A 21603-nucleotide genomic window follows, 5' to 3' on the forward strand; every position below is an offset into this window, starting at 1 on the left:
CGGAGCAAAACCAAGACATGACGTTGAAGGAATTGTCTGTCACGCTCTGACAGGATTGTGTCGAGGAAAAGATCTGGGGAAGTGTACCAAAACATTTCTGCAGTATTGAAGGTACCCAAGAATACAGTGAGCTCCATCATTCTTAAATGGAAGAAGTTTGGAACCACATAGACCCTTCCTAGATCAGGTAGGTGACCAAACACGCATTGGTCACTCTGACAGAGCTCCAGAGCTCCTCTGTGGAGCACTCAATCAGGCCTTTATGGTAGAGTGGCCAGACGGAAGCTACTCCTCAGTAAAAGACACATGACAGCCCGCTTGGAGTTTGCCAAAAGGGACCTAAAGGACTCAGACCATGTGTAACAAGATCCTTTCCTCTGATGAAACCAAGATTGAACTCTTGGCTTGAATGCCAAGTGTCACGTCTGGAGGAAACCTGGTACCATCCCTAAGGCGAAGCATGGTGGTGGCAGCAGCAGCATCATGCTGTGGGGATGTTTTTCAGCGACAGGGACTGGGTTGAAGGTTCACCTTCCAACAGGACAACGACCCTAAGCACACAGCCAAGACAACGTGGGAGTGGCTCCGGGACAAGTCTCTGAATGTCCTTGAGTGGCCCAGCCAGAGCCTGGACTTGAACCCAATCGAACATCTCTGGAGACCTGAAAATAGCTGTGCAGCGACGCTCCCCATCCAACCTGACAGATCTGCAGAGAAGAATGAGAGAAACTCCCCAAATACAGATGTGCCAAGCTTTTAGTGTCATATCCCAAAAGACTCCAGGCTGTAATCGCTGCCAAAGGTGCTTCAACATTGTACTGAGTAAAGGGTCTGAATATTTATGTAAATGTAATATTTCAGTTTTTCCTCTGTAATACATTTGGAAAAATGTCTAAACCTGTTTTTGCTTTGTCATTTTGTGGTATTGTGTTTTAGCTTGACGAGAGGAGATAACAATGTTAATCCATTTTAGAATGAGGCTGTAACTTAACAAAATGTGGGAATAGTTATAGTGTCTGAATACTTTCCGAATGCACTGTACGTTGGTAACCAGTTTATAATAACAATAAGGCACCTTGGGGGTTTGTGGTATATACTCAGCGTTGTGTCGTGCATAAGAACAGCCCTTAGCTGTGGTATTTTGGCCATATACCACACCCCCTCATGTGTTTTATCAAATGTTGTTATACTGAGCAGTGAAACTAGTAGTTTCTTAGTAGTAAACTAACAAGTCTAAACTGAATGATTGACATGATGACTGTGCAGACTGACTCTGATCTAGTTCTGTGTCTCTCTCTCTTAGGCCTCACACCCTGAACAGTACGTCCATGTCCAAGGCCTACCAGAGCACCTTCACCGGCGAGATCAACACACCCTACAGCAAGCAGTTTGTCCACTCCAAGTCCTCCCAGTACCGGCGCCTGAAGACCGAGTGGAAGAACAACGTCTACCTGGCCCGGTCCCAGATCCAGGGCCTGGGGCTATATGCTGCCAAGGACCTGGACAAACACACCATGGTCATTGAGTATATAGGAACCATCATCCGCAACGAGGTGGCCAACCGCCGCGAGAAGATCTATGAGGAACAGGTGGGTGGCTCTTGAGTAGTAGTCTAGGTAGTTGGCTAGTAGTAGCAGACAATAGTCTTTGTTTATTTGGATCCCCATTAGCTGTGATCAATTGTTTATTGATTTTACACACAAACTTAATAAGAAGGTGAAAATACTAAGGTTGTAATATCTTTGTCCATAAGGTATCAGTGGATCGGAAATGTTTACATGACCTCTCTTCCTGCTTCTTTTCTTCTAGAACCGTGGGATCTACATGTTCCGCACCAATAACGAGCATGTGATCGATGCCACTCTGACCGGCGGTCCTGCTCGGTAAGTGTTGGGTCTATTTTTTTTATTTCATATTATGCTTGTTAGTCCCCGTCTCACCCTGTTTTCCTCTTCAGCTATGTCAATCACTCCTGTGCGCCCAACTGTGTTGCCGAGGTGGTTACGTTTGACAAAGAGGACAAGATCATCATCATCTCCAGTCGCAGGATCCCCAAGGGAGAAGAGGTGAGACACAGAGCCCTGGTCACCATCTGCATGTCCATTTATAGTTTTGTACATACACAGTATACTGTTTTTGTACCACTGTGTACATAATATACAGTTTCCTTCACTGATTTAGTCGTTTAAATCTTAACTGGCTCTTTAGAGGGTCTTGGTTGTGTTACTGTAAAGCATGTTTGGACAACTGAACCAGGTTTTATGAATACATGTTACAGCAGAGTGTTGTTACTGACCTCTGTTTCTTCTCTTAGCTGACGTACGACTATCAGTTTGACTTTGAGGACGATCAGCACAAGATCCCTTGCCACTGCGGAGCCTGGAATTGCCGAAAGTGGATGAACTAAACTAACTGTGAGAAATGGAGAGGGAAAAAAATATGTATCTTTCTCCCCGGTGCCAGAACACTACTGCGCCAAAGCCTTTAGAATATTGCTACTACTACCCAGTACATAAGCTGTTCGTAAGCTGTTCATAAGCTGACGAACGAGGAGGGAAACTGACCTCCAAAACAATAAGACTAAGACGTTTGCATTCACACCTGTAGCCAAAGGTTTGAAGAGCATTATGGATATACAAGCAAACAAACCACCTGTATTGACATCCAGTCGAATGATGGGACAGTCTTTTTGTGGATGAACTGTGTCCTCTCTGCCAAAAGCAACTCTTTCCTCTACCTACTGCTACCCCTTCAGTAACTATGGATGGAATTACAATCCTCTCCACATCTACCAAATGTTCAGGTTCTATGTGATATCAATACTCTCTTAGGGCAGACCTTACCTTGAGCTTTGATGAAAGAAGCCATTTTAAGTACTAATAAATAACTAATGCATTTAAAAAAAAAAAGCAGACCTATCCTGCACTCCCCCCCTTCCTACCCCCAAGGACAATACACGTTCCCATCGTCATTGGTGAAGATTGACTTCCCAACGTGGATATTATTGGCTAGCTAGACAATCCTGAAGACAGTGGCTCTGAGTGTGTAGAGAAGAACTATGTATCGTTGAGGCAGAAGAGAAAGATGTCAAATACTATAAAAGTTGACCTGTGGCTCCAGAGGCACCAGACAGACAGGTGTTTTATTCTTGTCCTGACTAAAGGAGTTTAAAGGTGGGTTAGTTGGACCCTCAGTCTACCTCATTAATCTAGTGGGAAGTGACTGCTTACTTTGTATAAATACTGTTAACTGCTACTGTGGAGGGGGGAGAGAATGTTGTTTTCATTAGGCTAATAGTATATAGCCTTCTCGGAGAAGCAGGGAAACTTTAACTAACAGCAGGTTTGTTCTCTGTTCTATGCTGTTGATCATTTTACAATAATTAGCCAACAATCCTATTATTAATTAATACAGACAAAAGGAATTCTATGATTGTTTATTGGTTAAACCATCGCATTAAGATCAATCACAAGCTTAATAGGTGTCTTTAAATGACTCCTGATCATCCTGGATTCTATGTATCTTTTATTGTTTTTCCTTTGTGTGGGAATTGACACAATATAAGTCACCCTTGTGTTGCTGAGGACTGAGAGGGAGAGATTGGTGTGACTGAAGCTGTGTAAGCAACAATCATTATGTAAAGTGAAGCAGGATCACACCGCTAATTGAACAAGTCTTTGGCAAGACGATCAAGTCCAACTAATGAGTGAAGGAAATGTAATGTACGCTTGCTGCTTAATGCCTTTAAGTCACACTTTAAGCAAAAAGCTTAATGATGCAAGACTAGACTACTATCCCATTTGTTTTTCACCTTTTAGTCCTTCAAATCCCATCTGCATTTTGATCTTTTCTTTTCTTGAATGACCATCAACCATGAATCTAGCCTCTTCCTCTCTTTATCATGTAGTGGACTGTTGTAAACTTTACTGTAGTGAGTCTTTCCCTGCCTGTCTCACCACACCACAGCTAGGTGTATTTCTAAAGGTCCCTGTGTTGTGGTTTCCTAGTGGTAGTACGGTCTTCTATACTGGAGGCTTGAAGAAATGGCAGGGGAAGACTTGTTTTTAAAAAAAGGGCATTTTTCTATGAAAGTAAATTAATAACAAAGTAAATCTTTAAAGAAAGTATGTGGGGGTTCTGAGGTCTCCATGACGACGTCTCCCTTCTACTTGTACTCCTACCTTGACCTCACATAAGAAAAATGCAAAAGTGTACAAACTGTATATTATATACTATAGGGGGCAAGAAACTATCAACCCCTTTTTAATCAATAAAAATCTAAAATTGTAGAGAAATAAAGTTGATTTAAAAAATCTACCACTGGATATCATTTTATGAGAGATGAAGCTGTGTGTATATAAGGAACTACGTAATATCTCTATGTAAATGAACCAGTGTTTTTGCATTGACCTGTTTTTCTATTAGCGTTTTTTGCTATAAGATTTCAAAGACAGTTTGTTAATAGGTATGTGGACACGACTGGGCTTCTCCAATGACTTGGACGAGAAGCAACTGGTGGAATAAATGTTCATACATTATGGAAAGTTGTCATGATTATTACATGAGAAATCACTTACTGTGTAAAAGGAGTACAACGGTGCATAACATTTTGTTCATTTAGTTTTCATTTATGCTACTGCTTGTCGTTACAAAAACTATCTATACCTTGGTCATCATTGGTTTATAAGTAAATGGATCATCTTCAACTCTTCCTTGACTGAGATTAGTTATTAAATATGGTGTTTTATCTTCCCTATAGAAGTGAACGTGTTGGTATATCTTGTGAAAACTGCTACTCGGCCTGTGTGTCATAACTAAATATTCAAAGTGAACTCCGTACTTCCCGTACCTGAGAATGAATTGCACTCAATAGTAAATGAATGGAGTAAATCTCTAAAAGTTGAGGCAGCGATTGCCATTTCTTTCTTGGTATATTTATATTTCAAGGAAAGACCATGAGACATTTTGCAGCTCACTGAATTTCAGCCTAAATCATTTCTTATGATTTAAAGATTGCTAAAAAAAAAAAAGTTTTTTACCTAACCTTTTTAAAAATGTTTGTTACAGCAGCGCTTTTAGGGAATATAAAAAAAAAAGTTTGTGGCATGTTTTGAATGAATATAATTTTGAATTGTACGTTGTTTTGGACAACGGCAGAGGTTACAGCTTCTCCCATTTCTTTCTCTGCTTTTTTTTTTCTTGTAAAGGAAAATAAAATGCATTTTAAATATAAACTTGGATCTTGCATTTGTTCTATAAAAAATATTAACTTGAGATTAGAATGAGACTTAAAATAGGTTAAAGTTAAAGTAGGCTAAATCTAAGTGACATTGACTAACTACAAACTATTCTGGAAAAGATTGGTTTAACATGGTTTGAAATATTGAAGGTGTGTACAGTATGAACAGGATGTTTGATAACTAAATCCCATGACAGACCGGAATATGACATTAGGTTCTATTGACAACCATTTGTTCCTCAAAGCTCGTGAAATACCAGGATTGACCCCAAAGTACTTAAATCAGTGGTATAATTATTATTGGTATACACGCCCTATATCAAAATGAAAAAACAAATAGCATGCATCTTTACCTCCAGAAAGATGGACGTCCCAGTGTTGAGACGGCATGCAGAACAAGGGAAAGGGGGGGGTACAGGGTCAGTTCACCTGAAATGTGTCTACCACATTTAACCCCACTTAAGAGGTGCTGGTGTCTGCCATAATTGACATCCACGACTTCGGCACTCAGGGAACAGTGGGTTAATTGCCTTGCTTAGTGGCAGAACAAGGGACTATCAGAACTATCATGAACTAGGCTCTCTGAAACAGGACAAGTGTTAGCCTAATAACCATTATAATGCACATCCAACCTATTCTTGCCTTGTTCGATCGAAAATAAAATATATTTTTTTACCTTTATTTAACCAGGCAAGCCAGTTAAGAACAAATTCTTATTTTCAATGACGGCCTAGGAACAGTGGGTTAAATGACTTAAATGTAATGTAATGTTAATTGCCTGTTCAGGGTCAGAATGACAGCTCTAACCACTGGGCTACCCTGCTGCCCCAATTATGGGGAGATAACTATTCCAGTGTCAAAAGGAAAATGGCTAGAACCCAAGAAAGGACAGAGTGTTTTGCTCTGCGACAAGCTTTCCTTTGCGTTCTGCATCTCAGAACCACTGAAGATGTCGCTGAAAAATGACTTACACCCCCAATGAGATAAAAGATGTTTATATACAAATCAAAACAGATCCATCAGTAGTGTCTATAATAAAACAGGATTTTCATTGCTCAGTGTATTGGCCACTAGCACTACCCCAAGGAGAAATGAGTCCATTTTGTTAGAGTGAACATGTGAAAGCCAGTAGTTAGAGGTTGGAGCTACCCCAGCTAACTTATCACAAATGCAGAATTAAAATGTTATAAATCTCACTTGCTTCCTCATCACATCAAAAATCACAGTGTATTCATCAAAATATGAAATAATGCAACTATTAACAAATAAATAAAACCCTTAAAACATCCCTGCCAGATTTAAAACATTTAAATAAAAAAAAACTGGACCAAATATAAAATTAGATACATATAGGAGTCACGTACAAGGAGGAGCGAGTCACAGACTTGGAGTGCAACATGATTTTTGTGGATTATTCAAGTAGCAGAATGCACACTACATCGGTTTAAATAAAAACACAACGTTAAATGACAAATGTGAAATGTTGTCCAATAGGCTGTAGTTTTTTCCAGGCTTCTGAAAACAGTATTGGAATAGCTACAGTCTACTCTGCTGATGCATCTTGGGACATGCCTATAGAAGTGACTTTCCTGCCTTATATGGTAGGTTTGTTTCATCCTGTACAGAAGGTGGGGCTGGAGGACAAAAACCGTGCTTGTTCTACTCTCCCACATGCAACAGCAATACATTGCCATGAAAACAAACAAGTTATAACACAATATTCTAACTTAAAATGGTGGGCATGAAGTCACATCAATGAGTTTTCAGGATGCAGCTAGTCCGTTGAAGGGAACACTTGTTTTTCTTAAGATTATTTTTTTTTTTACCCCGTCACTGTACAATAGTAATAATTCCTGCTTCAGAACACAAAACAAACTGAACAGGGCAGTTTGTACTGATAATAATAGTAGTATTAACAGCGGTAGTGAGGTGAAATGGGAAGGAGAGGAGGGTGGGATAACATGGTGAAGGAGAACAAAGGGCAGAAGGGAATTTCTCAGTAGTTTTGGATAAAAAGTTGAGGTAGGCCTTGTCACAACTTGGAGAGTGGCTTTTAAACTGGCAGGATTTGGTCTGTCCTTTCTTTCCCTGTGTAGTGTCACTCCGCTCTCTGTAGTCTAGTCCCAAATGGCACTCTAGTGCATATATAGTGCACTACTTTTGACAAGAGCTCTATAGGCCCTGGTCAAAAGTAGTGCACTACACTGGGAATAGGGTGCCCTTTGGGACACATTTCATGTCTTCTGTAGTTGTGAGTCTCCAGCGAGCTACATGGCTCTGCCGTCCGTCCCACACTGAGCTTACATCTTGATGTCTTCTTCGACACTGAGCTGAGCCAGGGTCTTCTTGATGCGTAGAGCTGTGAGGCGGGCTGCGCCGTTAGAGTACCAGCACTCCCTCATGATCTTACCCATCACACGCAGAGACTGGAGAAGAGTGAGAGGGTTCGATCAACCAACTACATACACGCACAAAGGAAATGAATAAAGTCCAATAAAAATAATTAAGATTGTTTTGTTTCCACCAGATCTACATTTAAACGCTCAGTCAAACACAATGTTTCTGTCCAGCAAGTCAACAAATGTGATGTTTCTGTCCAGTGTTGTTTGTATTTGTGTCATTACCTCATAGCTCTGCCACCAGTTGGGTACATTAGGCCTCAGCCTCTGGTCACACACCACTTTCCTCATCTCATCTATGGAAGGGTCAGAGGGCACCAGGTCAAAGTAGGGGAGCTGGTACTCTTCATGGATACCTATAGGGGGGCAGAGGAGCAGCCAGGTCACTCATGAACACATATCAGAACATTTGTTCATATTAATGTGGTTCCTGAGAAGTTACAGGGTGTGGCACAGAATCCCTAATGTTGAACTCATAGTGACTAGTTATTTGGGGCACAAGGTGATTTGTAGATCAGTGATTCTTTGCAGTTTGTTATTTAATCAATCTCATGCGCGTACAAACCTTCTCCAGGCGTTGTGAGATTTGATCATCTGCGCAACACGACTCCAAGAAAGACTTGAAACCCAGTCAGTGTCTTACCTCCAGTGTTGCAGCGACGTGCGATCTCCCAGTAAACCAGCCCCAGGGCGTAGATATCAGCACACTTAAATGAGTCAAAGTGTTTCATGTTGATGGTCTCTTCCAGGACCTCTGGAGCCATATACCTGGAACAGACAGGATTGAATTAAAGTTACTTTTAAAACCAATTCAAAGATTGAAAAGGTGTGTGTGTGTGTGTGTGATGGGGCAACCAGTGGTCTCAGTACCTCTTGGTGCCAACGCGCTGGTTAGGGGCGATGTCTATAGTATCAGAGATTGACTCATGGCGTACTGCCAGCCCCAGGTCAGCAATGGCACACATGCCATTCTTCTTCACCAGAATGTTCTTAGACTTCAGATCACGGTGGGCGATGCCAGGTTTGCCTAGAGGGGAACACACACTGAGTTGGAAGATTGGAATGGAGGGAGCACACAATATTTAAACCAGGTCAATTAATATCTGTACTGTCTATTTTGTTAAAGGTTTTTAATGTCTACTACTTTGTAAACAGTCAAGTATTTTGTCTGTAATGTATTTTCAGTTGTGTGTTGGACGCCAGGAAGATTAGCTGTCGGCAAGGCGCCAGCTAATGAGAATCCTTATGAAATTCAAAGGCAGGGCAGTAGGTGCAAGCTATGGCCATGGTGAGGGGTGTAACATGTAAAGTGAAGAAAAACAATTAAAATCAGCAAAACAAATATCTGGAATACATTATATTTACATTTAGCAGTTCTGGCTCGGGCAAGGCCAACTTCCTTACTAATATCTGGAATATTTTAACAAGGGAGGATCTAAACCACAAATCGATCTGGTTACCTGGGCCACGTTCAGCTGCCAAACATTGCAGATAGAAATGGCATGAATAGAGCTGACATGATTCCTTGTTCTACATGTCAGAGGAATGTTTGTTGTACATAACATATTTCTATCTGAATGTTCCAAACCTGCTGAACGCACCCTAGTCTATGAATGTAAAAACGTATGGGCTCAGTGAACGTGGATGGTCCATATAATTAAATCTCCCCGCTGTGCTAACCCTGCGTTCCAAGTATCTCCATGTGCAGGTGAGCCAGGCCGCTGGCAGCAGACAGGGACAGTTTGATCATGCCTTCGATGGTCACAGAGTAGTGGTTCAGGTAATCAAACAGAGAGCCGTGCTCGTGGTAGTCTGACACCAGCCACAGCTGAGTCCATGTGCCGTTATCTGGCGAGGGAGAGAAGAGAGGGAGGAGAATTCTATGGTCAATAAACTACAGGCAGTAGGTGTGCTGTTTTGAAATGCACCTACATAACACCAGAGATACAATGCTTTCAGAAAGTATTCACATGAATCAATGTTTTCCACAATACAAACATCAAAATAATATGTTTTAAGATGCACATTCACTGAGGAGTGGCTCCTGCATGGCAGCACTACCATAAAGGCCTGATTGATGGAGTGTTGTTGCAGAGATGGTTGTCCTTCTGGAAGGTTCTTCCATCTCCATAGAGGAACTCTGGAGCTCTGTCAGAGTGACCATTGGGTTCTTGGTCACCTCCCTAAGCAAGGACCTTCAGTCCTGCTGGCTCAGTTTGGCCAGGCAGCCAGCTTTAGGAAGAGTCTTGGTGGTTTCAAACTTCTTCCATTTAAGAATGATGGAGGCCACTGTGTTCTTGGGGACCTTCAATGCTGCAGAAATGTTTTAGTACCCTTCCCCAGATCTGTGCCTCGACAGTCCTGTCTTGGAGCTCTACAGACAATTCCTTGGTTTTGCTCCGACATGCACTGTCAACTGTGGGACCTTATATAGACAGGTGTGTGTCTTTCCAAATCATGTCCAATCAATAGAATTTACCACCGGTGGACTCCAATCAATAGAATTTACCACCGGTGGACTCCAATCAATAGAATTTACCACCGGTGGACTCCAATCAATAGAATTTACCACCGGTGGACTCCAATCAATAGAATTTACCACCGGTGGACTCCAATCAATAGAATTTACCACCGGTGGACTCCAATGGACTCCAATCAATCAATAGAATTTACCACCGGTGGACTCCAATCAATAGAATTTACCACCGGTGGACTCCAATCAATAGAATTTACCACCGGTGGACTCCAATCAATAGAATTTACCACCGGTGGACTCCAATCAATAGAATTTACCACCGGTGGACTCCAATCAATAGAATTTACCACCGGTGGACTCCAATCAATAGAATTTACCACCGGTGGACTCCAATCAATAGAATTTACCACCGGTGGACACCAATCAATAGAATTTACCACCGGTGGACTCCAATCAATAGAATTTACCACCGGTGGACTCCAATCAATAGAATTTACCACCGGTGGACTCCAATCAATAGAATTTACCACCGGTGGACTCCAATCAATAGAATTTACCACCGGTGGACTCCAATCAATAGAATTTACCACCGGTGGACACCAATCCGGTTGTAGAAACATCAAGGATGATCAATGGAAACAGGATGCACCGGAGCTCAATATCAAGTCTCAAAGCAAAGGGTCTGAATACTTATCTAAATAAGGTATCTGGTTTTTATTTTTCTGAAAACATATACTTATTTGTTTGAAACCTGAACGTCTTGCTTCAGATGAGGCCAGTCTTACCTTGCTTCAAATTTATATCCAACCATAGACGCAATTATTTTATAATGATTTCCATATACCATTGAAACCAGTAGCCTATTTTTTTCATGTTCTCTTGGTTTTCAAATCAACTTTCTTTCATTGTCCATTCACCAAAGGCACAATCCTAGTCATATTAGCAACCCATGCTAGTTGTTGACAATCCTAGTCATATTAGCAACCCATGCTAGTTGTTGACAATCCTAGTCATATTAGCAACCCATGCTAGTTGTTGACAATCCTAGTCATATTAGCAACCCATGCTAGTTGTTGACAATCCTAGTCATATTAGCAACCCATGCTAGTTGTTGCATCTTTAGATCTCTCATCTTTCTACATTTATAATGGATATTTTCATCTGTCACATGAAACTGCTCGCATGTGCCCTTTTGACAGTGTTTCCCCACTAATTGCATTATGGAACAAACATTTGCGCATAGCCTGCTGCTTTGTGCACATTGCTGCGTTTCTAATGTGAAGAAATAATAGTTGATCAACATCTTAAGCCAAACGTTCTGATTAGTTGTATCAGCCTCATTGCTTCTTATGTAGCCTCGGTCCTACTGGTAGGATGAACTTGGGATCTATCGTCCCACAACAGTTAATAGGCCATTTCTTTCATGCACAGAACAACAAGCTGACCAATAGAATAGGTACACTTTTCTACTGTGGGGGATATTCGATTGACATAGGCTAGCGATGTTGCTATTCATTACTCGTCTTGCTGGCTGAGGAAAAGTAAATGTAAACAATTATCCTAAACATCTTCAAAGTGAGCATCGGAATTTCGTAAGAATCATTGAAAGTCATTGAAGAATTTGTTCTTAACTGACTTGCCTAGTTAAATAAAGGTAAAAAAATCAAATAACACATGCAATGCATGTGGGTCCAGTACATGTATAAAATGTCTGGTAAATAAGTGAATGTTACTGGTGAAACGCCCAGCGCTACAACGGAAACCCTGCCCTATTCTGTGTGTGTGGTGAGAGAACGCTCACCTTTATTGTCGGCGGCAATGAATCCCAGAATGTTCTCGTGTCGCAGCATGACGGTCTGGTAGATCTCAGCCTCTCTGAACCACGACCGCTCCTCCCGGGAAGAGAAGATCTTCACCGCCACATCTCCTCCACGCCATTTCCCCCGCCACACCTCTCCAAAGCGGCCTTTCCCTATGATCTCCTGCAAAACAATGGTCCTGGCTACGGTACGCTGCACAAACAGGGGCAGGCCTGCAGGGGGAAGCAGAGAGAAGAGCAAATAGTGGTACTCCTGGCTGATGCCGTTTGGCTTTTACCTAAATACAAACTTGTATGCATCTACTAAATTCCTTATGGAGATAACTAAAAGATATTCTTAACATTGAACAGCAATGTATACCCTCTGCTTGCTCGAGAGGGTAGAGGATACTGCTAAAAAAATAAGCATGCTTTGCAGTTCCATATCTCAAACCTTTTATTCAAGCAGTGTAGGCTCAGTCTACTCACCAGAACCAGACCCGGAGGTGGACATGTCGTAGATGAGATCCTGCAGGGTCTTGTCCTTGGCCAGGTAGAGGTGTTCACAGGAGGGGTCCTCCACCTCCAGCCTCTGCCTGTGGCTGTACCAGAAGAGAGATGTATTGTCTCTATTGTGAGAACCTAAAATGCACCTTCTGGTCATCTCAACCCACACAGATCTGATACCAGCAGCCCTCCAGTTGCCAGGTCAGTTCCCACTCTGGGCTTGAACTAGCAACCTTCCAGCTACTGGCCCACCTCTCTAACCTCTAGGCTACCTGATGGACCACCTGTAGAGCCCTCCCATCACGCAGTGCCAATCAACCTGGAGGGCCCTCCCATCACGCAGTGCCAACCAACCTGGAGGGCCCTCCCATCACGCAGTGCCAACTCACCTGTAGGCCCTTTGGTGGTGTTGGAACAGGAACACTCCCACCAGTAGCAGCATGCACAGAAGGAAGACTGGCCCTGCGATCACAGCCACAAGCTCCACTGGCCCCCAGGGGCCACCAGAGCTCACTGGAACTGGAGAGGGAGACATTGAGAACAAGGTAGTGGTATTACTATCTTTCCGGTTTAAACTAAACACAAAGGGTGCATCTCAATAGTCCAAAGTGGCTTCCTCTCATCACCTCTCCCTTATCTGCACTGATATGAAAGAATTGGAAGGATAAAAGCACCATGGGGAATGTCTACAAGGGGGTGGCCTTCACCAGTCCTGTTCTCTCAAATGACTGCAGATAAAGGAGACGATGACAGGAAGTTATTCTGGTGGAATGCACATGCAATACACGGCTGGTGTAACTTCAGCTTTACTCACGCGAGGGGACCTTGAGGTCAACGCTGTTGCAGTAGTCAGTGTAGCAGCAGTGTGTGTTGAGAAGTCCCTCAGCACTCAGACAGTAGAAAGGTTGGCCAGGGGGCACAAGGCTGTCTCTGGTAATACAGATCCTTACATGCTGCTCATGCCCCTGGATGAAGGAGGTGGAGGCCATACAGGCCCCGTCCGTCTCACACTCATAACCAGACTTTGCACAGTTGGTGCAGTTACACCGCAGGGCTGTGGAAAAGAGAGAGGAAGGAGGTTAGAAAAACTGCCAATTGATGATTTTTATTTGGTCAGTAAAAACAATTGTGATCGGGATTGCAAAGTCAGACATTTCCGTTGTGGTCTGAGGAGCATCATGGAAGCTTGAATCAGAGACCAAGATAACAGACAGAGGGTAGAGTTCAACCAATCAATCGGAATGGCCGATTAGTTAGGGCCGATTTCAAGTTGTCAGAACAAAATCGGAAAATAGGTCATTTTGGACACTGATTTTGCCTATTTAATTGTTGTTGTTTTTACACCTTTATTTAACCAGACAAGTCAGTTAAGAACACATTCTTATTTTCAATGACGGCCTAGAAACGGTGGGTTAACAGCCTGTTCAGGTGCAGAACGACAGATTTTTACCTTGTCAGCTCAGGGATTCAATATTGCAACCTTACGGTTAACTAGTCCAACTCTCTAACCACCTGCGTCACGAGGAGACTGCCTGTTACGCGAATGCAGTAAGAAGCCAAGGTAAGTCTCTAGCTAGTATTAAACTTAATCAATCATAATCACTAGTTATAACTACACATGGTTGATGATATTACTAGTTGATCTAGCGTGTCCTGCATTGCATATAATCGATGCAGTGCGTATCGTTGTTCCAACGTGTACCTAACCATAAACACCAATGCCTTTCTTAAACTCAATAAACAGAAGTATATATTTTTAAACCTGCATATTTAGCTAAAAGAAATCCAGGTTAGCAGGCAATATTAACCAGGTGAAATCGTGGCACTTCTCTTGCGTTCATTGCATACAGAGTCAGTATATGCAACAGTTTGGGCCGCCTGGCTCATTGCGATCTAATTTGCCAGAATTTTACATAATTATGACATAACATTGAAGGTTGTGCAATGTAACAGGAATATTTAGTCTTATGGATGCCACCCGTTAGATAAAATACAGAACGGTTCCGTATTTCACTGAAAGAATAACGTCTTGTTTTCGAGATGATTGTTTCTGGATTCTACCATATTAATGACCTAAGGCTCGCATTTCTGTGTGTTATGTTATTTGATAGAGCAGTCTCACTGAGCGATGGTAGGCACCAGCAGGCTCATAAGCATTCATTCAAACAGCACTTGTGTGTGTTTTGCCAGCAGCTCTGCGGTTTATGACTTCAAGCCTATCAACTCCCGAGATTAGGCTGGTGTAAAGATGTGATGTGAAATGGCTAGCTAGTTAGCGGGGTGCGCGCAAATAGCGTTTCAAACATCACTCGCTCTGAGACTTGGAGTAGTTGTTTCCCTTGCTCTGCATGGGTAATGCTGCTTCGAGGGTGGCTGTTGTCGTTGTGTTCCTGGTTCGAGCCCAGGGAGGAGCGAGGAGAGGTACGGAAGCTATACTGTTACACTGGCAATACTAAAGTGCCTATAAGAACATCTAATAGTCAAAGGTATATGAAATACAAATGGTATAGAGAGAACTAGTCCTATAATTCCTATAGTAACTATAACTTAAAACTTCTTACCTGGGAATATTGAAGACTCATGTTAAAAGGAACCACCAGATTTCATATATTCTCATGTTCTGAGCAAGGAACTGAATCGTTAGCTTTCTTACATGGCACATACACTTTCTTCTCCAACACTTTGTTTTTGCATTATTTAAACCAAATTGAACAGGTTTCATTATTTAATTGAGGCTACATTTTATTGGTGTATTAAGTTAAAATAAGTGTTCATTCAGTATTGTTGTAATTGTCATTATTACAAATCAATTTTTAAAAAATCAATAAAAAAATATATAAAAAAATCGGCATGATTTATTTCCAGAACAGAATGTCGTTGTGGCCTTGAGCATCAATCCATTAGCGGAAAGCAGTTGACTTACTGCAGTGACCACATTATTTCCAGCAGAGGGCATCCTAAACCAACAATTAAGAAAAACATGCACACATTCCATCTAAAACGGACTACCCAGGATAGTCCCAATCAGAATAGACAACACACCCAGTGGAGTGGGGTTTGTCCAGACAGCCCTGTGGCTGAAACAAGATCCACCACTGCAGATGAACCCAAAACACACAGGAGAGGAAGGGAGAGGACACTGTCCTGGGAGCCTACAATGTAGAATTTGAGCAACCAGGAAATGACAGCGCGGTTTCTACATTGGCCGCATGACCCAATTTACACTATATAAGACAGTAAAAAAAAAAATAGACACCAGCCCGTTAGGAGAAATCAAAAAAGGTGAAAAATCACAGCCAATCACAACACTGGCAGATGGGCGATATGGCCTAAAAAATAAATATATTTAAACTTATTGTTGAGATACAACACATGACCATAAGTATGTGGATGCCTGCTCAGCCAACACCTCATTCCAAAACCTTTTGCCTCATGCAGCACAACATCTCCATCGTATAGAGCTGATCAGGCTGTTGATTGTGGCCTGTTGTCCCACTCTTCAATGGCTGTGTGAAATTGCTGGACATTGGTGGGAACTGGAGCACTGTGTCGTACACATCGATCCAGAGCATCCCAAACATGCTTATTGGGTGACATGGCTGGTGAAGTCTGTATACAGGCCATGGTAGAACAGACATTTTCAGCTTCCAGGAATTGTGTACAGATCCTTGCAACATGGGGCCTTGCATTATCATGTTGAAACATGAGGTGATGGTGGTGGATGAAAGTCACGACAATGGTTCTCAGGAACTCACAGTATCTATGTGCATTCAAATTGCCATGGATAAAATGTTAATTGTGTTCGTAGTCCGTAGCTTATACCTGCCCATACCATAACCCCACCACCACGGGGCACTCAGTTCACAACATCAAACCCCTCGCCCACACAACACCATACACGCTGTCGGTCTTCTGCCCGGTACAGTTAAAATCACAATTAATCCATGAAGAACACACTTCTCCAGCATACTAGTGGCCATAGAAGGTGACCATTTGCCGACAGAAGTCAGTTACGACACCAAATTGCAGTAGGGTCAAGACTCTGGTGAGGATGAGCATGCGATGAGCATAAATGTTGCCATGTCTTTTTTACGATTCTGTTGGACCAAACCTCAAATGCTAAAAGCAAGTTGAAACCGCTCGTCAGAGAGGAAGTGATCTCATCTTTGATGTAAGTGGCAGGGGGAGGGGCTTGGTGTGTGGGGTGTCAATCTACCACGTAGGTTCTTAACCCTGGGCAACATGGGCCTGGGAGGCTCACAGGGATATTGGTATCCACAGTACATCTTTTTTGTTCAGATGTTGAAATCAAGTGGCCTTCCTTTTTCTCAGAATGAGAACAAGTTGTCAATTCCTTATACAGCATCTGAACAAAAACTTTTATTCAAACCTTTTATTCCTAAAAAAAAAGTTTAAAAACTTACATAAACAGTCATTTAAATGATGCACTATGCAGAAATCACCCCACCATTTCCTGGTTGCAAAAATTTGAAGAGTTCGCCTAATTTCAGTTTGTTACAAAACAAGCTCGTGTAGAGAATCATTGAACCATCTAAACCACTGTGAAATATATTTTCCTTAACCAAAAATATTGTTTGAAGTTGGTGTACAAAATCAAAAGAAGCAAAAACTAAACTTAAGACCGGGAAGCATAGAAATAGTGCACACAGAACAGATCTACCGTTTCTTTGAATAGCTTTCAATGAAGATGACAGAACTTACATTTCTGGACCTTTAAAATGTTATTTCCCCATTGCCCGAGGGACCTGATTCATCCGGCCATGCACAGCCGAAGTCACAGTAAAACTCCTTGTTGTAGATTTTATTCATCTCACATTATGTTCTGACTATGAGGGGGTCCCTGAGAAATTTGCTATTACAAAAAGGGGTCCCTGGTCCCAAAAGGTTTGAGTCATGAAATTTCTAGTGAATTGGAGGGCAGTTAGGCTACTGCTTTCAATACTAGTGGAAAAATGGAGTTACATGGTCCGACATTGACAGTATATTACAGACCGAAGTAGGGGACTTCAGTCATGTTAGTTACCTTGTCAAATAGGGTACAGATGTCAGACCTGAAATTAAGTGTGACCACCAATTGCAGTCTCAGACAGTGTAGCCTCTCACGGACCTGTGGACATGATCACTGCTCTCACAGTAGAGTATTCCTCATCCCTCGGTACAACTTGTTCCACCTGTCTGGGTCCTTGGCAGTTTATTTCCTCAAGCATGTTAGTTGGGCCTACTCTTAATTGGTTGCGAATGCAGACCCGGAATATAATTAGGTGGTCATTCATATTATATGTGGATTTCAAATACTAGGCCTGTCCTGAGCTCTGTCAAAATTAAAAACGGAAGCACCGGTTGTGGCAACAACGTTTTCTTAATTCCTTCCTTCACTGTGTTACGTCCAAAATGGCAGCCTATTCCGTATTTAGTGTGCTACTGGGGCTCTGGTGCACTAGATAGGGAGCCATTTGGGACAGTTCATGTCTGTCTGGCAGGAACACAGCAGGAATGATAGGAACTTCACACTTCCTTGCAGCCAAAACAGCTCCATCTATCCTGCATTTAATTATTTATTTTCTTTTTAAGTCAAAGTCTAGACTGGGTTTTAATGACTGAATGTCACAGCTGCTTGCTCTAGCTAGCTGTAGACCTCACAGCTGGGGGGGATGCTTAAGCCCCCACCCCCCACTACCACCCTTATTGTCCCCTCCCATCATATCAGTTCTCCACAGAAGACTACATTTTCAGACACTCTTTATAGGACATTAGAAGTTTGCATCAAAAATACATTGTTCAAAACCAACACGTTTCATCAAATGACATCATGGTATTTGATCTTTATTCTCTATCCCCAGACCACAAGGTCTGGTGAGTGTGACCCACACGCCACTCCGGCTGCCCCTCCCCCATTCACCCTCTCCATGCTTCCCTGCTCTTTGTTGGGCACAGGGCCAGTCCAGTCGCTCCTCGTTTCCCTCTAATCTCAGCACAAAGGACCAGTGTAAGGACACCAATTATGTGAACTGGATACAAGAGCAGAGTTCACCCAACCAACTCAAACGCCACACTGTGCCCAACTGTCCTTCCCACGGGCCATTCGTATTTAGATATTAGGCCTACTCAATTCTGTTTCGAAACGCCAAGGAAATTAAATCATGAGCAGAAATGTTGTTCTCTGACGGCTCTGTTTATGTTGGGCACTGATGTGTCGTGGTACATGACTGTAAGTCGCTTTGGATAAAAGCGTCTGCTAAATGGCATATATTATTATTATTATATTAGTTCCCCCCCCGCCCCTCATTCTCAATTTGAGAACATTGGTCATTTTTTCTTTCTTCAAAATCTATGTTCAAGTGTAGTATGTTACCATCTAGGTTTTTTAATTGAGCTTGGAGAAATTGTGATCTTTTCACACTTGTACAGCTGTTGTGCAGCTCAAGGTCCAGATCAGATTCAGCTTGGCTAGTTTTAAAGCCATAATTACCATAAGGACTAACTGGCCACAACACAAGGCTCTGGTAGGCCACAGACCACACAGTGACCAGTCACTAACTACTTCTAGGAACGGCTGCTGTGCTGTGTTCAGCCATGTTGATTTTCCTTCCTCAGTTGCTGGCGTGCTGGTTCTGTCTATGTACCCAGAAAGCCCATCACCTCTATATTGTCTGTGAGCTGCTCAATAGAGGTGTGTTTGAATACAGTCAATTATGAGTTTCTCTCATTTTCTGAAAATATGTTCAAGATTGATCTGACATCTAAGGAATGGCCACATTGACATTCTCTGATGTATTCAAGAAGACTTCTGTTCTCCAGTCATCATAAGGCTAGAGGGAGTCTGTAGCATAGCAGACTGTCCTTGTACCTCACTCTTAGTTCAAGGCTGATCCCCTGTGTTATGGAAACCTTCCCTGAGGCTTTGAAAACATCTGTAAACTGCGTGTGTTGTCTGGGCCAATCACCAGGCTATAGAAGGTCTGCAGTAGCCTCTCTGCCCGAGTCTTTCTCCCGGTCATATTTAGCTAAACCATGTTCTCCATATAGCTGCAGGTTAGAAGGATGTGGCACTGGCTTGTTTTTCTCCCTTTGTCAGAGCCTGCTGCTTCACCGCTGTATAATCTGCAGGAAATGTGCGTGAACTTTATTGAACATGAACACGCTCCACTAGGAGTTACTTACTGGCATTTTCCCGGTCAGACCGACATGTAGCAAGACAGACTCACTACACTTTTTCCAGAAAAAAAAAACACTGTTCCAACAACACGCATGTAAAATGTGAGCACACGTTTAAAAACACACCCACACCTACGCAAAACACAGCAGCTGTTTAACTGTGGGAATCGCTCCCAGGACTTGGGTGGAGTGGTTTGGCCACTTGCAGGTCACCGTCACTCATCATGATGTTGCAATGTGTGTGTGGGAATGAGTAAACCTGGGAAGTGGGTTGAGTAAGACCGAGAGGAGAGGGAATAGTGAAAAAAACTCAGAGAAAGATGAATTGATACCAAGGAGATATGTGTGGTGGTTACCCTTTTTATGCAGGTTTTATAGAAATTATGTTGCTGTTGAAAGTCCAAACCTAGAGGTTGTCCTAAAGCGTGTACTGACATGGCTTGCCAGTGAGTTGGAGAGACAGAGACTAGTGCTAACAGGAGAGAGCTCAAGGGCTGTTTGAAAAGCCTCCAGAACAGGGAAAGGATTAGCAGAACGCTTCAGAGTAAACCCCCCTTTTTTATTCATCCGGAGGATGTTGAAGTCTGACGGCGCTAAGCCCTTTAGGGGTCTGTCTTTAGTAGGTACCAAGCCTGAATCCACCCTGTCCCCCTCAGGGTTTGAATATATTCTAATGCCACAGTGATTGGGCAACTATTGTAGCCAGGTTAAAAACGGTAGGAACCCTATATTCACCATTGAGCACAGCGTTTAGTCTGGTTTAACCAGGCTACTGCCATTGTCCTTGGATCCGTTCTTAAGCTGCCACTCTTAACTCGCATCCCAGTTTGTTCCTCCCCTAACTGACTGGGGATCAGTGTGTTGTCCCCCTCTGAATACCTGTCCTGCTGATATAGCGTAACAAATCTAAAATAAAGTATTTAATTCATATCGGAATCAGATGACCTTCTGGGTTGCAGCAACCAAATCGGCTACTTATCTAGCTACATGTCTTTGTAAGAGTCGAGTCTGTCAGATTTGGAATATCGGGCTTAATTTTAACGTTTTAAGGTCAACATTCCGTATGTCTGTATCACAAGAAGCAGGTATATTTGTATTTTTATGAGAGTCTTTCTAACACCCACCCGTGTTCTTGTTCTCCTTCTGCGGTGACACGCCCCTTTACACCCCTCCCCCTCACATCAAAGATGACATCACTTCTTCCTCTCTGACGAGCGGTTTCAACTTGCTATTAGCATTTGAGGTTTGGGCCAACAGAATCGGTCATATGGACACCGAAAGACATGGCAACATTTATGTTACTGTAATAGAGGTTAACCTTTATAACGATACCCGGTTTGTCTCAACTCCTCATATTGTGTGCAGAGCAGGCACTACTAAAACAGGAGTATCGATGAACATTGATTGAGGAAAATGATTGCTCAGTCTGTCGCACAATGTGGTACCATGTACCACTAGCAGCAGTTTAGTCAGACTGTTATACTAGCCATCTGGTCAGTTTTAGAAATGGGCAATAAGCATAAAGGATAGTTGTTTAAGGAGTTGGCAACGCGCTGTCATTCTGAGAAGTAAGGAAGGCCACTTGATTTCAACATCTGAAAAAAAAATGTATAATTGGTAGAGTGCTGTGGATACCAATATCCATGTGAGCCTCCCAGGCCCATGTTGCCCAGGGTTAAGAATATACCGTTGAAGTCAGAAGTTTACATACATTTAAAACGCAGTTTCACAATTCCTGACATTAAATCCAAGTACAAATTCCGTTTTTAGGTCGGTTAGAATCACCACTTTATTTTAAGAATGTGAAATGTCAGAATAAATGATTTTTTTCAGCTTTTATTTATTTCATCACATTCCAAGTGGGTCAGAAGTTTACATAGCAAATACTAATTGAGTGTAGCACTGCATTAAAATTGCTTAACTTCACTAGGGTAGGGGGCAGCACTTGGAATTTTGGATGAAAAGCGTGCCCAAATTAAACTGCCTGCTACTCAGACCCAGAAGATAG

The 21603-nt window shown here is 42.4% G+C and overlaps 2 protein-coding genes across 2 annotated transcripts in view; one reads left to right on the top strand and one right to left on the bottom strand.

Annotated features, from left to right (window-relative positions):
* The window catches only part of LOC124032266 (histone-lysine N-methyltransferase 2D-like), a 46984-nt gene extending 41750 nt beyond the window's left edge, over positions 1-5234 (top strand). The window contains 4 exon segments of the mRNA XM_046344529.1: positions 1304-1589; positions 1810-1883; positions 1958-2066; positions 2315-5234. Of these exon segments, the coding sequence (XP_046200485.1) occupies positions 1304-1589; positions 1810-1883; positions 1958-2066; positions 2315-2407 (562 nt within the window). The 3' untranslated portion in view covers positions 2408-5234.
* A 984-nt stretch (positions 5235-6218) lies between these two features.
* LOC124032280 (activin receptor type-1B-like) overlaps positions 6219-21603 on the bottom strand; it is a 29334-nt gene continuing 13949 nt past the window's right edge. Inside the window, exons 2-10 of the mRNA XM_046344546.1 lie at positions 13234-13473; positions 12809-12938; positions 12402-12514; positions 11916-12146; positions 9319-9486; positions 8509-8665; positions 8282-8406; positions 7864-7994; positions 6219-7665 (exon numbers count right to left, since the gene is read on the bottom strand). Of these exons, the coding sequence (XP_046200502.1) occupies positions 7540-7665; positions 7864-7994; positions 8282-8406; positions 8509-8665; positions 9319-9486; positions 11916-12146; positions 12402-12514; positions 12809-12938; positions 13234-13473 (1421 nt within the window). The 3' untranslated portion in view covers positions 6219-7539. The remainder of the gene's footprint in view (positions 7666-7863; positions 7995-8281; positions 8407-8508; positions 8666-9318; positions 9487-11915; positions 12147-12401; positions 12515-12808; positions 12939-13233; positions 13474-21603) is intronic.

Source organism: Oncorhynchus gorbuscha, linkage group LG03 (assembly GCF_021184085.1).
Source record: "Oncorhynchus gorbuscha isolate QuinsamMale2020 ecotype Even-year linkage group LG03, OgorEven_v1.0, whole genome shotgun sequence".
Classification (NCBI taxonomy): domain Eukaryota; kingdom Metazoa; phylum Chordata; class Actinopteri; order Salmoniformes; family Salmonidae; genus Oncorhynchus; species Oncorhynchus gorbuscha.